The sequence below is a fragment of the Hemitrygon akajei genome, chromosome 1, assembly GCF_048418815.1.
Source record: "Hemitrygon akajei chromosome 1, sHemAka1.3, whole genome shotgun sequence".
Taxonomy (NCBI): domain Eukaryota; kingdom Metazoa; phylum Chordata; class Chondrichthyes; order Myliobatiformes; family Dasyatidae; genus Hemitrygon; species Hemitrygon akajei.
Genome location: NC_133124.1, coordinates 96,601,367 through 96,618,449, shown reverse-complemented (window position 1 = coordinate 96,618,449; position 17,083 = coordinate 96,601,367). Strand labels below are relative to the sequence as shown.

Below are 17,083 nucleotides of genomic sequence, written 5' to 3'. Positions count from 1 at the left end.
GGAGTCTTGTTCTTGGTCAGACAATCTGCTGGCTGCACCCCTAACCATTGAACTGCTTGTCTTGCCTTTGTCCTTCCTTCTGAGCTATAGAGTCAGACTCATCTCTGGAGACCTGACTGTTGTGGCTTCCATCTGCTCGCTCATTCCTCTCCACCAACAGTATCCAAAAGGATATACTTATTACTGAGCGGAATGACTACATGTGTACCTTTTACTTGGGTTCAGAGGCAAGCAACAATTCCACTGGCCATTTGATGGGCCAAATGGCCTATTTCTGCTTCTCTGTTGTATAGGCTTATGATCATAGAGACAGTTAGTCATGAGTTGCAGAACGCAGGTAATTGGTGACTGTCAGAAGAGGGAAAGGGAATATGTAGGCAGTCAGTATGAGTATCATCATTGTTGGTTTGGCTTCTGGGAGCGTTCAAAAGGCTGATCAGGCTAGTTTGAGCTTTATACTGCCCATAACACATTGAATCAAGTATATCTCTTTGAGTGACACAATTATCAATAGACGTGCTATAGTGAGCATAATGCTATTGCGTTTCTATTCTGCCTCAGGAATTCTCCCAAGCTCATTGACTTTAGTTCCAATCTTGATGAGGCTTCAATTACTGATATCTGGAGCTTTACAACCATCTCCGTGGTTCAAGATTGGTGTAAGATGGAAAATGCATTTGATGACTGCAGCTCCAACAACTCTCAAAAAACTCAATAACATCCAGGTACCACAGCCAATTTTATGGACAACCCATCAACCATTCTGAGTGTTCATTCTTACCTCATCAGCACATCGTACATAACTGAGGTATGTACTATCTACAAAATAGCATAACTAATTCTGTTGCAACGATGAGGCGAACCCAAATGCAGGATTGAGTTAGGATGCAGACGTGGGCGTGAGTGGAACGGCAGACTGAAGGGAGTATAGGAAAGCAGGAGGCAGGCAGAACTTATCTTGGCACAGAGCGTAGAAAGGGAAGCAGCAGACAAAACTTTCCTTAGCACTTAGAGATGGAGTTACACAGGTAAACCTCATTACTGGGCTAAACTTGGAATCCTTATCTTGGCATGGAGAGACAGCTTCACAGGTAAACCTCGGAACTGGAGTTAAACTTAGAAAACTTATCTTATCTTGACTTGGGGAAACTGAGTCGCACAGGTAAATCTCGGTACTGAAGCAAAACATAGAACACACAATCCTAAGCGGCCAGGAAACGTTAATTACCACACTGGCAAAACCAACGATCTGGCAACTAGTGGGTGCAAAGCCGGAGTTATTATGCTGCAGGTCTTGATGAAAACCAGGTGTGCGGCCAGCAAAGGAAATTAGGAGAAAATGGGGAATTAGTGATCGGGACCGTGACTTTCATCTGTACCCTCTAAGATAGTACCTATCAAAAAGAAGGATAAAGCTTGTGAGTTCACACAACTCTAGCATGGAAGTATATTGTAGAGGCTAATCCCTGGAGCTTACTTCCTAATAGCATTGTGGAAGTAGCATGTTTTTATGATACAAGTGTCCTGTCAAGGCAAGCATTTCCTGGCTGTTCCTACTTGCCTTCAGAACGTGATGATATTAGGAGCATCCTAAAAAGCCTGTGCAGTCATTTAATGATGGGATAATGGAATGGTGGAGCAGACATGATGGGCTAAGTGACCTAATTCTGCTCCAGTATCTTATGGTCTTAATGAAATCATGGTGGATCTGACTGCAACTTCAAGCCGACCTTCCAGACTACCTTCAGTGATGTTTCACCTTTTCTTTCAAATCTCTGTTAATGCCTTCAGGAGTGGCACTGCTGATATGAATCGCAAAACTTAATTTCCTTCAAATCCGACACATCAGCAGGGATGCCCACCTCCCAGGCCATGCTCTCTTCTTGCTGCTGCCATCAGGAAGGTGGTGCAGGAACATCAGACCTCACACCACCAGGTACAGTTATTACTCCTCAAACATCAGGCTCTTGAACCAAAGAGGATAACTTCACTTAATTTCACTTGCACCATCACTGAAATGTTTCACAACCAATAGACTCAATTTCAAGGAATCTTCATCTCATAATCCTAATACTTATTGCTTATTGATAATAATTATTATTATTGTTTCTTTCCTTTTGTATTTGCACAGCTTGTTGTCTTTTGCGCGCTGGTTGAATGCCCAAGTTGGTGCAGTCTTTCATGAATCTGTTATGGTTATTATTCCATGGATATATTGGGTATATTTGCAAGAAAATGAATATCAGAGTTGGATATAGAGACATATAAGTATGCTGATAACAAAATTACTTTAAATTTTGAACTTTAACCTCTATGAAATAATTGGTGTTGGGCTGCCCTTGTCTGGTCAATAGCAAACAATGCCATATCTGGGCATAAGTAAACAGACCATTAAGTAATAGATTTAAATACCTCAACAATTAATAATTCAAAGGACATTTAGACAAAATTGCTACATAAGGCCAAATGATACTAGTTAAAAATCATTTACATTGAAGACCAGTAAACAAGGTATTACCTTAAGAAACATTTAGCCAGACTGCTGGATTACTTACCTCTGCTGCCACCAGCTGGTAATTTTCTAAATTCAGTTTTTGGGGGCAGATTTTGTAAACACCAGAAAAATGAGTTTTATTGCCCATCATGAAGATGAGGGTGAATTAACTTATTGACAGCTGCTTTTCTTCTGATGTATGTAGGATGAAACAAGTATTTTATTTGTGCCTTCACAGAAAGAAAACAAGGGAAAACTTTCTGGAAATAATGGAGATTGATACTCAAAAGTAATTGAGAAGCTGGAAGAAATTAGTGTTAATGAAAACATTTAGTTTTGCAAAATTTAACAGCATAATAGGTTTTTAAAGGAGGTAACTTTCTAAACAGTGAATATACTAGCTATCCTCTTCAAAATGTTCATATATTCAGGAAAGGTTCCCAGAGATTGGATGGTGAAAACTAAACCCACTCTCCCACCACCATCTAAGGAAGGATGGAATAAAAGAATTATAGATCAGCTTGACATTGAAATAAGGGAATGTATTATAATTAAAATTGTACAGGACATTTAGAATTCACATTTGTTTAGGGTCCAGATGGAAATATAAAGGGAAATTTTATTTAACAAATCTGTTTGGGGCTTTTGAGATTGTTACCAGCCAAACAGATAAGGATTCACCAGTTGATGTGATGCACTTGAATACAGAAAGTATTCAAAAACTTTCAACTTAAAAGGTTTTAAACAAACCAAGCACACAAAATATTGAGGGCAATATATGTATGTAGAATGCGGATTGGTTAAAGAACTGAAAACAGACTGCAGGGATAAACAGCATTTTCACAATGGAAACCTGTGATGAGTGGGTAGTAACAAGGTTCAGTTTGAGACCCTCAGCTGCTTGTTATTTGTTTTAATGTTTCAAATGAAGGAAAAAAAAAACAACCATAATCCATTCAGTAAGCATCAGAGAGCTATAGGTACGTTAATGAATGAATGGGGACCAAAAAGATGGAACATACTCTGAAAAGAAATTATTCACTTAGGTAGAAAAAGTAGTCAGGTGGTTATTTTACAGAGAGAGATGGTGCACAAATATTGAAAAATAAAGTGAAGGTAAGTCAAGCAAGTAAAAAGGTGAATGGCCTTTACTGCAGTAAGACTTGAATACCAGAGTAAGTAAATCTCACTGCAATTATATCGGGCCCCGGCAAAATGCACCTGGAATGATGTGTACACGTTTAGTCTGAGGAAGGAACAGGTGCAGAGAAAGTTCACCAGACTGTGAGATTTCTCCTCTGAGAAGAGAGAACACATGTTGAATTCACTCTCAGTAAAAGTTTGTCAATCTCTCCGAAATGCACGTTACAGTGGTTGAAAAGGTTGATGCAGGGAAGTTACTTCCCTTGGCTATGGTGTCCTGAAATAGCAGGACAGATGAAATTACTTTTTTCATCCAGACAAAGGCGAATATTCGGATTTCTCCATACAAGACAGCTGTAAGAGGCTCCAATGCTGAGAATGACAGAACATAAAGGAATTCAGTTCAAATGGGATTAAGTACAGATAATAATTCAGATGCATGGTCGGGGATTTAAATCTGTCAGATCTTGGAGGGGCATATGTGTGCATTCCTCCTGTTACAGAGTGGAAGCAATTTGTGTGTCTACAGTCTCATGACCACAGAGAAATTTATAAGATTAGGGTTACAGGGTCTTTTTCCCCAGAATAGTGGATTGTAAAACTTAAGGCCATAGGCTTAAGTTAAAGAGAGAATACTTCAAGGGGTCTGAGGGGCATAGGGAATGATGGCATATGGAATGAATTCCCAGAGAAAGTGGTAGAGGAACAGGAAATAACAATGGTTATGGAATGTTTGGAGAGGTTCATGGATAATAAAGGTTTAGAGGATATAGGTCAACAGCAGGCAAATGAGATTAATTTATATTGTCAGCTTGGTTTGGCGTGGTTGTTGAGCTGAAAGACCTGTTTCCGTACTTTGTGGGTTTCCTCTTGGTACTCTGACTTCCTAACACATTCTAAAACGTATAGTTTAGTAGGTTAATTGGTCATGTGAGTGTAATTGGATGGACCCATTACTGTGCTGTATCTCTAAATACGTAACTAGCTCTCTGAATCATGTATCTGTGGTAACAAGTCAGAGAATGATATTTTACACATGCTACTTTGCATTCTCTGCGGCCACAAAGTATGTCCTTACAGGTGCTTTCTTCCAGTTTTTACACCTGGTCGACAATTTGAAGGCAGCAAGGTCACTTGTAGATTGAGTATGAGACACTGATAGCCTGAGGGGTTCACATTCAGACATGATGTGGCGCATTCCCAGTGAGCTATGGGGTACATAGTCTACCAATTGTGCATTCATATTAATGAAACTGCCTTCAAAAATCATCTTTAAATCATGGAGACAAAGACACTGGTGAGGTTATATTTGGAATGCTGTGTTTGTTTTGGTCATCCTGCAAAAGGAAAGATGTTAAAGGTGTGCAGAAGAGCTTTACAAGGATGTTGCTAGGAATTGAGGGACTGAATTAACGATGGAGGTTGAGCTGTTTGGAGTGTTTTATTGCTGGAAGATAGGAGAATGAAGGGCATGGATTGGATAGATGTGCATTGTCTTTTTTCCAGGTTTGGGAAATCAAGAGCTAGTGAGCCTAGATTTAAGATGAGAGTGTAGAGATTTAAAAGGAAGCTGAGATGCAACATTTTCACTCACTGTGGAATGATCTGCCAGAGGAAATGGCTGAAATATATACATCAACAGCACTGAAAGGCATTTGGACAGGAACATGGATGGGTAAGGCTTAGAGGAACATGGGCCGAACACAGACAAATAGAAAAGCTTAGATGGGACTCTTGGTAAGTATAGAACTGTTGGGCTGAAGGGCCTGTTTCTGTGCTGTATACCTCTATGACTCAAAGCCACCAGAATCCATTTTGGTTAACTTTCTTAATTCTATTTGTACAAAGTTACAGCTTTGACAATTTGAAACATTGCTTCAGAAATTCTGAGTGTTAATACTTACAGGCTCTCCTGGTTCTCCAGGGGCTCCTTTCTCTCCTTTCTCTCCATTCAAGCCCTAGGAAAAAAAATCAGAAAGGAACAGAAATAGCTGTTTGTCATTGCAGTTCAAGGTCATAATGATATAGATTATTTTCTTGAGAGATTCTCGCTCGTTAATATAAAAGTCTTTCAACATTGATTTCATGCTGTGAGAAATATGAAAAACGTCTCTTTGCATTAAGAATTATCTACTATCATAATCTTGCCAATCATTCTCCTCAGCAGAATTTATTTTTGTTTAATCATCATTCATAGAATGTGGATGTCACCAAAAGTCAAGAATTTGCTGAGCATATTCTAATAAACTATAAATTTCATGAATTGTTGGATCCTATGCTATGACATTCTTCACAAAATTCTGCTAGGTGGAAGTTTTGATTCTTTTCAGTTATGACAATGTATTTCCTTGAGGAAATTTAGAAGTAGTGTGATGTTCCTATGCATCTGCTCCCTAATCTTCTCACAAATAAAATTAGGAAGAAATTCATCTTCAGTGAATTGCTGCAAATATATACACATAAAGTAGCTTTAGAAATTCAAATTCATTAATGTTAAAGGAATTGGGGTTCCAAATTGCTCTCAGTACAAGTAATCGAGATTGAAATTGTGCATTGTAAAAGTCGAATGTGAGCGCTTCTGACAATTATGTGATCCTTCATTTGTATAATTATTTTATATTACGTTTTGGTGAATAATTCTATGTGGTATCGCCATCTGAAGTTATTAAAGAAAACTGATATTTATTCCAAGCTTACCGGTATCCCAGGTACAGGAAAGCCATCAATTGCCTGGAAAGTAAAGAGGATAGAGACTAAATTTAGCCTGAAATGTCAAATACTTGCATGAAACTGCTTCAGTCTGCTACACTAATTGTATTCTGTGGGTCTGATGGCTATTGACATGTTCACTTTGGGATTTTTGTTCTTCATTTGCATCACTGGAGTGCAATACCCTGCTAAGGTACAACTCAGTGGAGTGTATGAGTCAATGGTTGCCACATATAGATAGATAGATAGATAGATAGATACTTTATTCATCCCCATGGGGAAATTCAACATTTTTTCCAATGTCCCATACACTTGTTGTAGCAAAAACTCATTACATACAATACTTAACTCAGTAATAATATGATATGCATCTAAATCACTAACTCAAAAAGCATTAATAATAGCTTTAAAAAAAAAAAAAAAGTTCTTAAGTCCTGGCAGTTGAATTGTAAAGCCTAATGGCATTGGGGAGTATTGACCTCTTCATCCTGTCTGAGGAGCATTGCATCGACAGTAACCTGTCGCTGAAACTGCTTCTCTGTCTCTGGATGGTGCTATGTAGAGGATGTTCAGGGTTTTCCATAATTGACCGTAGCCTACTCAGCGCCCTTCGCTCAGCTACCGATGTTAAACTCTCCAGTACTTTGCCCACGACAGAGCCCGCCTTCCTTATCAGCTTATTAAGACGTGAGGCGTCCTTCTTCTTAATGCTTCCTCCCCAACACGCCACCACAAAGAAGAGGGCGCTCTCAACAACTGACCTATAGAACATCATCAGCATCTCACTGCAGACATTGAATGACGCCAACCTTCTAAGGAAGTACAGTCGACTCTGTGCCTTCCTGCACAAGGCATCTGTGTTGGCAGTCCAGTCTAGCTTCTCGTCCAACTGTACTCCCAGATACTTGTAGGTCTTAACCTGCTCCACACATTCTCCATTAATGATCACTGGCTCCATATGAGGCCTAGATCTCCTAAAGTCCACCACCATCTCCTTGGTCTTGGTGACATTGAGACGCAGGTAGTTTGAGTTGCACCATATCACAAAGTCCTGTATCAGTTTCCTATACTCCTCCTCCTGTCCATTCCTGACACACCCCACTATGGCCGTGTCATCAGCGAACTTCTGCACATGGCAGGACTCCGAGTTATATTGGAAGTCAGATGTGTACAGGGTGAACAGGACCGGAGAGAGTACGGTTCCCTGTGGCGCTCCTGTGCTGCTGACCACTGTGTCAGACCTACAGTCTCCCATTGTGCAAAAGTCTTAGGCACATACATATAGCTAGGTTGCCTAAGACTTCTGCGCAGTATTGTATTTGTCAATGTAAAGCAGAGAGCAAGCTTGTAAATCCGGTGGGAGCAAAGGATGAGGTCATTTGATTCTAAACAATTGGTTTATTAGTCATTACAAAATGTCTGTCTGGTGCTTCCATAAGTTTATCATCACTCACATGTCATGAAATTTGCTTTTTCTTGTGACATCAGTACAGTTGAATACATAAAATTACTACAATACTGTGCAAAAGTCTTAGGCACCCAAGCTATAGATATGTGTAGAGAACTATGTGTCAACAAATTAAGGATGGGATCTTACTCACCGTCCCTGGTAAGCCTGGAGAACCGGGGGGTCCAATGGATCCCTAGGGCAGGAGATGAAGAGATCACCTGTAAATATGGGCCAATATTTTATTGAATACACATTACTATTTTAATAAAATATTACCCACCTTTTCACCCTTTTCTGCTTTTGGACCAATAGCACCTCGGTCTCCTTTTTCTCCCTGTGTAAACAAAACATGATATTTAAATAATCCAAAAATACAAATTAAAGACTATGACTTCTCCAGCATCATCAATATATTGTTTCATCTGAAAAAACACGATTCTTGCAGAACGGATATTATTCACAGCACCACAGGGTGGTAAAGAAGGATTTTAGCACACTGGTCTTCATCAGTCAGGGCACAAACACAGAAGTAGGAACAAATACAGATCTCAATGAAGATTAAAATGAACAAAAGTAGGCAAGAAATTTTCACTGTCCGGGACAATATCTATGGTGAGAGAAATAACTTTAATGTTGACATTTCATCTTCAACCTGTAATCTTAACTCTTTTTCTTGAACACATGCTCTTGACCATTGGAGTAGTTCTAGCATATTCTGTCTCTATTTCATATTCCCAGAACCTATAATGTTTGGATTTCTGATGCAAGGACTTAAAATCTTTTGTTTTTCTTCTTTCATCATAAATACTGTCTAGTCTATCAAGTCTCATTAGCATTTAACTTCAGATTCTCAGCATCCACAGTAAAATCATTCTCATTCATGAATACACTCAATGACTGAACTTCCAATGTCTAAAGAATTCAAAAGATTTGTGAATGCCTGCATAAGGATGATTTCTTTTTTCTCAGTTCAGTCGAATACGACTGATTCCTTTTCCAGAAAGTTACGTTAATGGCAAAAATAATCGGCTGAAGTCACAGTCAAGTTTATTGTCATATGCACAAGTACTGTGAACACTGAAGAATCTTCAGTTGAAGAAAGCAGGCCCAAGTCCACTTACAGAAGGAAGTGATATGTCCACCACTCACATACTGTACAAGTGTTCTTACACATGGAGGATGGAAGGCTAGCTGAGAAAGCTTTGAGTCTGGAGATGTGAATGGGGGGTTCACAATCCAAAAATATGAGGTTGTAACATACGTAACATTATCGAGAGGGAAGTTAGCCACCCTGTGATTCACAAGATCTAAAGTCTTTGGTGAGCAGAGGGGTCTGTGGATTATAATTTCACTTTTCTCACTAACTAGCTATATCTGGTCTTAACCCAAAAGCATGTAATTATAACTCAACGTAACAGGCTGTCTAATCTTAAAGACATTACATAAAGTCACCAACCTTTTGCCCTTTTAATCCCATTGAACCTGGTAGTCCATGTGATCCTGGGAGGCCTGGTTCTCCCTGAAAAGTCATTAAATATGGTGCATGAGAAACATCAGTAATGGCATTGATTAAATCAAATTCATACCTTAAGCTGGAAGTTAAACAGGACTACATTGCGTCAAAATCGTTGAGCATTGCCTCTCAGAAATTGTTCACTAGTTGGATACTTTGTCTCAGGATAACAAGCTTATCCACTCTTATTTACCCAACTGAAAGTAGAAGTGACATTTCTGTACTCCCTGTGGATGCTGCCATGTTATTTAACATGTGCCAAGGTTTTTACTATACTTTTGTATTAGGAACAAAAAACACAACTGGATACAGATAAATGCAAGGTTTCACTGTGCATTTCAGTTTAGATGACTATACTTTATTGATGTGCAACTTGATAAACCATCAGATGGAAGCACAATCTGTGGGAGGAACTCAGTGGGTTGAGCAGTATCTACAGTCAGGGGAAGGAATTGTTGGCATTTTGTGTTAAAACCCTGTATCCATTGAATTCCTCCAGTGGAAATGTGTTGCTTCAGATTGCAGCATCACTTGTGTCTCCAACTACAGATGGGAGGGGCAGGAGAAACAATTGCTTTTAAAGCAGCAAAAAAATGAATTTATATATACACTGATAATTGTGTCCAGGGCTCCCCAAGTCAAACATCCCCAGATTAATACAAAAGATATTATTAGCTGGATGAGCTTAGCCAGCTAGGACTATTTGCTCTGGAGTTTAGGAAGCTAAGGGGTAGAAGCAATTTATAATTATAAAAAGTAGGGGAAATATTCAATCTGTATCCTAGAGTGGGAATGCCAACTATTAAAGGCTATACTTTAAGGTGAGAGGAAGGAGTTTAAAGGGGGAATTATGAGGCAAGATTTTTTTTACAGAATGGGATAGGTGCCTGGAACATGTTACCAGGGTATTTAAACAGACACATAAACAAACAGAGGATGCAGGGATAAAGAGCATCTGCAGCCAGATGGGATTAGTTAAAATTGGCATGGTCAGCACAAACATCCTAGACCAAAGGGCTTGTCCCTGTACCGTACTTTTCTATTTTCCATTAACAGATATTTAGATATGTTGGATTGATAGGGTGTTGTGTGGGAAAGGGAAGTAACAGCACCGGGGAGATTTCCTCAGTCAAAATTATATGCAATTCCTTCATAGGTTGCTTAAATGTTATTACAACCAGTTAATTGTTACAATAACACAAACACAATTTTCCCTCAGGGTATGAGATGACCTGGTGAGGCTGTTCACACACCACTATGGAAACACAGTTGTGCACAGCCACTGATCCAAAGCAGCCTGTTGACTTGGAGATCATTAGATATGAGAATGGTCCCTATGTAATGCAGGACAGAGAGTAAACAAATAGCTTTGATATTGGTTTAGTATTGTCACATCTATCAAGATTGTCTTGCATACTGTTCATAAAAAACAAATCATTACACAATGCATTGAGGCAGAAAAAGGTAAAGCAATAACAATATGGAATAAATCAGAGTCAGAATCAGGTTTAATATCACCGGCATACTTTGTGAAATTTGTTAACGTTGTAGCCTCAGTACAATGCAATAATAACAATAGAGAAAAACCTGAATTAAAGTATACAGTACTGTATATATATTGAATTTCTATATTAAATAAGTGGTGAGGCAGTATTCATAAAAGTGTAAGGTGTAATAAAGTGTAAAAGGTAAAGTACAGGCAAACAATAACATGCAAGGTTGTAACAAGGTAGATTTTGGGGCCACAAGTCCATCTTAGTATACAAGGGGTTATTGAAGAGTCTGATAACATTAGGATAGATGCCGGTCTTGAGCCTGTGATACATGCTTTCAGGCTTTTATATTTTCTACCTGATTGGGGGGGGGGGGAGGGGAGGGAAGAAGAGAGAATGTCCAGGGTGGGTGGGGTCTTTGATTACATTGACTGTGAGAAGTATGGACAATATCTAGATAGGGAAGACTAGTTTCTGTTAGTGTTGAGCTGTGTCTGCAACTCTGTTTCATTTACTTTGGAAGGTGGGCAACAGAGGGGATTTGACAGGAAAATGCAAATCTCTTTGAAGTGGGATTACCAAAAAATAAAATATGTTTGGGACCTTGTGCCTTGGACCTTCTAAACTAAAGATGTCAAATCTCTGCCCATGGAAATTGATCAGCCTGTCATTGGGAAGTGATTAAGGAGACACCATAATCAGCTGGGATTCTGGAAAAAACAGCAACCTGTAAGCATTTTGAAATTTTGGGAATCCGAAATGAAGAAGGAATTTATTGAGTAAGAAGAACTTGAACTGACCTTTTCAGGAAAGCATATGTTTCAAAAGTCTTCCCTTACCTTTTGTCCATTAAGACCTGTGAGGCCTGGACTTCCTGCTTCTCCCTATTAAAGATAAGTAAAACCTAAGTCAGCAACTCTACTGCCACGCTGATAATTATCTTCCTCATTATTTACAATAACTAACAACTTTCAGTAAATAAATCCACATTCACATCTTCCCCCTTACCTTTTCACCAGGCCGCCCTGGTAAGCCATCTTGGCCTGGCTCTCCATCTTGCCCCTGAGTTATTGAAAAGGGAAATCAAAATGAATATTTCAGCATTGCTTGAAATGAATGCCCCAATCCGATTGGCCAATTTAATTTGTCAAAGAAATTTGCTCCCTTATATTTCATTTCCAGAAGGGAATAAATCATTAATTACTTGCCTTAACTCCTGGAGGCCCAGGTAAACCACTTTTCCCATCTATTCCAGGTGAACCCTGAAAATATATCAATTAGAAATGCATCAAAACATGACTAATATGGGATTATTTAAACAAAATGGATAAAAGCAACCACAATCAAATAACTTGCAAAAGTTGTTATTCCACTTACATTATCATCTGTTAGCAAGATTGTCCTTATTAATCTCAGGGCAAAAGCATTTAAAAAAAAGTATTTTCTTTGAAGCAAGCTAATAGTTTTGTTTAGAAGGTGCCAATATAACAATGTGTTAGATTTGCCAATTCCATGTTCTGAGCCCTTAGGAACTGCAGTGTAAAAGTATACATTTCCAATGGCAGAGGTGTAATGGAATCAAAGTGAGACTTTCCTTTACTCCTGGAGCCCCTGACGAGTTTTCTTTTTCAAGAGTTTCACATTTTCTGTCAGTGGGACTGTTAAAAGACTCCTGAGTAGAGCCAGGCCTGTTGTCTAACCGCCTATGTTGAAGCATTTTTGAAAGCAGCTCTTAGCAAACATTACACTTTCTAGGGCTCAAGGCCTAATTTAGGCATTCACCTTTGTGTAAACCGAGCACAACGTTTCCCATAAATTCACATTGAAAAATAGCCTTATTCTACTTTACCCACCCTTGCCTCATCATAAATAATTGAAGATGAAATAAGTATTTGACGACACAGTAAACTGCTGCAATGCAATGTATCAAAAGATGAGAAGTGGAAGGAAACTAATAGATCTATTGTAGGTTTCTGCAAATAGAACAAAGTGAGGCGTTTTATGACTAATGAAACCTGTAGTAACATTTTATTGAACTCCAAAACCTACACAACAAAAGTTCTCTAAAAACCTTTTACATAGTAATGTCATCACATCAGACCAGCCTCTTAAAGTGAAATCCCATCTTAATGTTGGTTGTTGTGAACTATGTACATTTCTCCCAAGTACTTTACTCTATACTGTTTCTGGATGACATAGATATGATGGGGCTTCTTCTGTGCTGGAATCTTTCATTGTCCTATGAGATCAAGCTCTGCAAATTAGAATAAGCAGCAATGTGCACAGAGATCTTAAGTTTTCACTAGGCACATTAAGCATAAACTGATTCATTTGCACATGCATTCTTAAATGCTGAAAAATTTTTGCTGTGTGTTTGTGCGTCTGCATGCTAGCAGTCTCTTTAGTCACCCTCTGTGCACATGACACCAGCAATGATTGTGTTAATACAACAGAATGAAATGTCTGGTACTTTATTGGAATTAACTCACAAAAATAAACAGCTTAATATTTTGGCTAATTATATCAATGAAGTTAATTTTTCTATGCAAATCAACTATGTGTTACTAACATTACACAGCAAAGTTTTACACCCTTTCTCCTCCCTTCTTTGTGCTTGAGTATTGCTTACCGGTTTTCCTATTGATCCTGGCTTTCCTGGAAATCCAATTTCACCTGGTAGCCCCTAACACATTGAGATAGTTAATTATATGGCTTCAAATTCATGACATCATCAAATGAATATACAGCATCAGTACATCTGTGGCTGAACTTCCTCAAAAGGGGGGTGGAGTTCCTGACACAAGATGTTCCTCTTAACATTTTCTACAATGAATGTGAAAATTCTTTGCCTTTGAGAGAATCCATGTATTTCCTTCCCCCCCCCCCCAAGTATAGCAACTTAAAACCATACCTTATTTGATCAAATCTATACAGCATAAATATTAGCTGTGACAAACCAAGACTGAAAGTAGCCCTAGGCATGTACTGGATTAACCAATAAAACAGTGAAGTTAATGAAAATAAATTTAAAGATATAAAATATTCTGTTATTCCGCCATATCCTTTTAAAAATTGCACAAAACATGCCTCTTCACTTCAAGAGTTAGCTTACATGTATGGAGAAGGTTTTATACAATAAAAGAGGAAGCCCCATTCTAAATGGTTCAATTTAGAAAATAATTTGCTAATGTTGGGACCAATAAAGTATGTTGCTATTTTGCATGGTAAAATTCACCAGAGAGAGAGGACCTGTAGCTAAACATGTAGAAGTTGTTGGGTGCACTACTGCACAATTAAGTTTGCAAAAACGTAATCTTCCTGTCCAATTGAAATGCTCTGAATAGTATGAAGTAGTCATATCTGTGCAAACCAAATTCATTAATGTAAATGAAGAAGCTCTTAACAAGTGGCATTAGAAAAAAAATTAACTTCTTTATTTGGTGTTTATCCATTCATAATTTTCATGCAAAACTTCTAAAAATATTAACCTATTTCATAAAGTTGCTTCAAAAATGTAAATTTGAATTTGACATGCCAGTTTCCAATTTTGTTTATGCACAGCCCATGTCATAGAAGCCTGCCCTCTGTCCATCTTGTGTGTCTCCAAGTGTTTTTCTCCCATCTATGTTCTATGATGGAGAAGAATTCCCCTGGTACACAATACTCTAACATTCAAATGTAAAATGGAAACATGCAAGAGACTGAGAAAAGGAGATAATCACACTGTTCTCATGATAGAATTTAACACAGTTAATATTGACAACAAAGCTTAAAGTTTTTTTCCTGGATTCAGTGATGAAAGTTTCAAAAACACCAGAGGTAAAGGTAGGCTTAACATTCTTGATTTTGTGCTTTGTACAATTGGTTTTCCTCAAGGAAATCAGCGGCCACATCTGTCTAAGGGCAACTTCAACTTCATTCACACTTTTCACTGTGTGATGTACAGTAATTTTGTTTCGAGTATCAGGTTGGAAAGGCCTGTTCTGGTGATGTACTGATCTCAGTCATTCACATGTGAACACATATTCCTGCAACCACAATCCCATCCTCCTTGGATGCCAAATATTTGGGAGTATACTGTATAGAGTTTCAAATTTTAAGAAAACAGATGATTTTGCTTTTATTTTTAAAATGCTGCTTTACTTATTCTTTCTGCCCTTTTATTGGTCTCATTTGAGCAAATCTTCTCTCATTATTTCAGTTCCAAATTTTGGCTTTTAGTTAGCTATTTCCAATTTGCACACTTTTGTTCCAATTCCTATATAGTTCATTTCACAATCCTTTGACTGGATGGATTGAAAAGATTGTTAGTTTACCCTACACGAAGAAATCTGCAGATGCTGGAAATTCAAACAACAACACACACAAAATGCTGGTGGAACACAGCAGGCCAGGCAGCATCTATAGGGAGAAGCGCTGGCAATGTTTCGGGCCGAGACCCTTTGTCAGGACAATTCAAAAGGTCTCGGCCCGAAACGTCGACAGCGCTTCTCCCTATAGATGCTGCCTGGCCTGCTGTCTTCCACCAGCATTTTGTGTGTGTTGTTAGTTTACCCTACTTGTTTTAGTTTCAGATGACTAGATTCTCCTCTCTGTCATATTACTGGTTTACTCATACTTTAATTTACACCACAAGACATAGGAGCAGAATTAGGCCATTCCATCATAGCTGATTTATTACCCATCTCAACCCCATTCTCCTGCCTTCCCCATATAACCTTTGAAACCCTGATTAATGAAGAAACCATCAAACTCTGCTTTAAACATACTCAGTGACTTGGCCTCCACAGCTGTCTGTGACAATAAATTCCACAGATTCACTACTCACTGGCTAAAGAAATTCCACCTCTCCTCTGTTCTAAACGGACATCCCTCTATTCTGAGGCTGTGTCTTACAGTCCTAGACTCCCCCACTACCTCTCCATATCCACTCTATCTTGGCCTTTTAATATTCAATGTTTCAATGACACCATCATTTATTCTTCTAAATCCAGTGAGTACAGGCCCAAAGCCATCAAATATGCCTCATTCATTAACCCTTTCATTCTGGAATCATTCTCACGAACTTCCTCTAAACCTTCTCTAGTTCAAGATATCCTTTTTTAGATAAGGGGCCCCAAACTGCTCACAATGTTCAGTGCAGTCTGACCAATGCCTTATAAAGCCTCAACATTAAATCCTTGGTTTTATATTCTAGTCCTCCTGAAATTAATGCTAACGTTCATTTGCATTTGCTAGTATATTTCCTGTAATACCATGGGCCTCGAGTACGGCAGCTTGTCAAAGACTTTATGAAAATCAAAGTAAGCAACCTCCACAGACTTTCTTTCATCTATCATGTCTGTTATTTCCTCAAATAATTCCAACAGACTAGATAAGGAAACTATGCTGGCTTTGGCCTATTTTATCATGTACCTTCTAGTGCTCCGAAATGGTTTCCAATATCTTCCCAACCACTGAAGTCAGGCTAAGTGACCCTTAATTTCCTTTCTTCAGCTTCCCTCTGCTGATTCTTCAGCTACCTTGGTCAGAACCCTGCGGAGTATTCCATTCGGTCCAGGTGCTTTACCTATGTTCGGTTCTTTCAGCTTTACAAGGACCTTCCCCCTAGTAATAGCAACAGCCCTCGCTTCTGTCCCTGGACACTCTTGAATTATGGCATACTACTTGTGTCTCCCACAGTGAAGACTGGCACAAAATGCTTCTTAAGTCCATCCACCATTTCTTTGTTCCCATTACTCCAGCATCATTTTCCAGTTGTCCCATATCCACTCTTGCATTTCTTTTACTCTTTTTATTTCTGCAAAAATGTTTTTGGTATCATCTTTTGTATTATTGACTCTTTGATGTTTTATCTTTTCTCTCCTAATGGTTTTTTAGTTGCCTTCTGTTGGTTTTCAAAAAGCTTCCCAGTTCTGTAATTATTGCTTTATTATTTGACCACTTCTGCTCTTATGCTGCTTTTGACTCCCCTTGTCAGTCATGGTTGCTTCATCCTCCCTTTAGATTACTTCTTCTTGAAATGTGTCTTCTGAATTGTTCCCAGAAATTCCAACCATTGCCATTCTGCTGTCATCCCTGCTAGTGTCCTCTACCAATCCACTTTGACCAGCTCTTGTCTCATGTCTCTGTAATTCCCTTTGATCCACTGTAATAGTGATACATCTGAATTTAGTTTCTTCTTCTCAAGCTGCAGGGTGAATTCTATCACATTATGATCACTGTCCCCTAAGAGTTCCTTTCCTTTAGGCTCAGTAATCAAATCTGGTTCAATACACAAC

General features: G+C 38.7%; 1 protein-coding gene across 4 annotated transcripts in view; it reads right to left on the bottom strand.

Annotated features, from left to right (window-relative positions):
* The window catches only part of col22a1 (collagen, type XXII, alpha 1), a 272,437-nt gene that overhangs the window by 70,202 nt on the left and 185,152 nt on the right, over positions 1 to 17,083 (bottom strand). For all 4 annotated transcript variants that reach the window (XM_073048247.1, XM_073048265.1, XM_073048274.1 and 1 more), the window contains 9 exons: positions 13,432 to 13,485; positions 12,011 to 12,064; positions 11,811 to 11,864; positions 11,642 to 11,686; positions 9,253 to 9,315; positions 8,077 to 8,130; positions 7,948 to 7,989; positions 6,335 to 6,367; positions 5,542 to 5,595 (listed from right to left, as the gene is read on the bottom strand). In XM_073048247.1, coding sequence (XP_072904348.1) covers positions 5,542 to 5,595; positions 6,335 to 6,367; positions 7,948 to 7,989; positions 8,077 to 8,130; positions 9,253 to 9,315; positions 11,642 to 11,686; positions 11,811 to 11,864; positions 12,011 to 12,064; positions 13,432 to 13,485 — 453 coding nt within the window. The remainder of the gene's footprint in view (positions 1 to 5,541; positions 5,596 to 6,334; positions 6,368 to 7,947; positions 7,990 to 8,076; positions 8,131 to 9,252; positions 9,316 to 11,641; positions 11,687 to 11,810; positions 11,865 to 12,010; positions 12,065 to 13,431; positions 13,486 to 17,083) is intronic.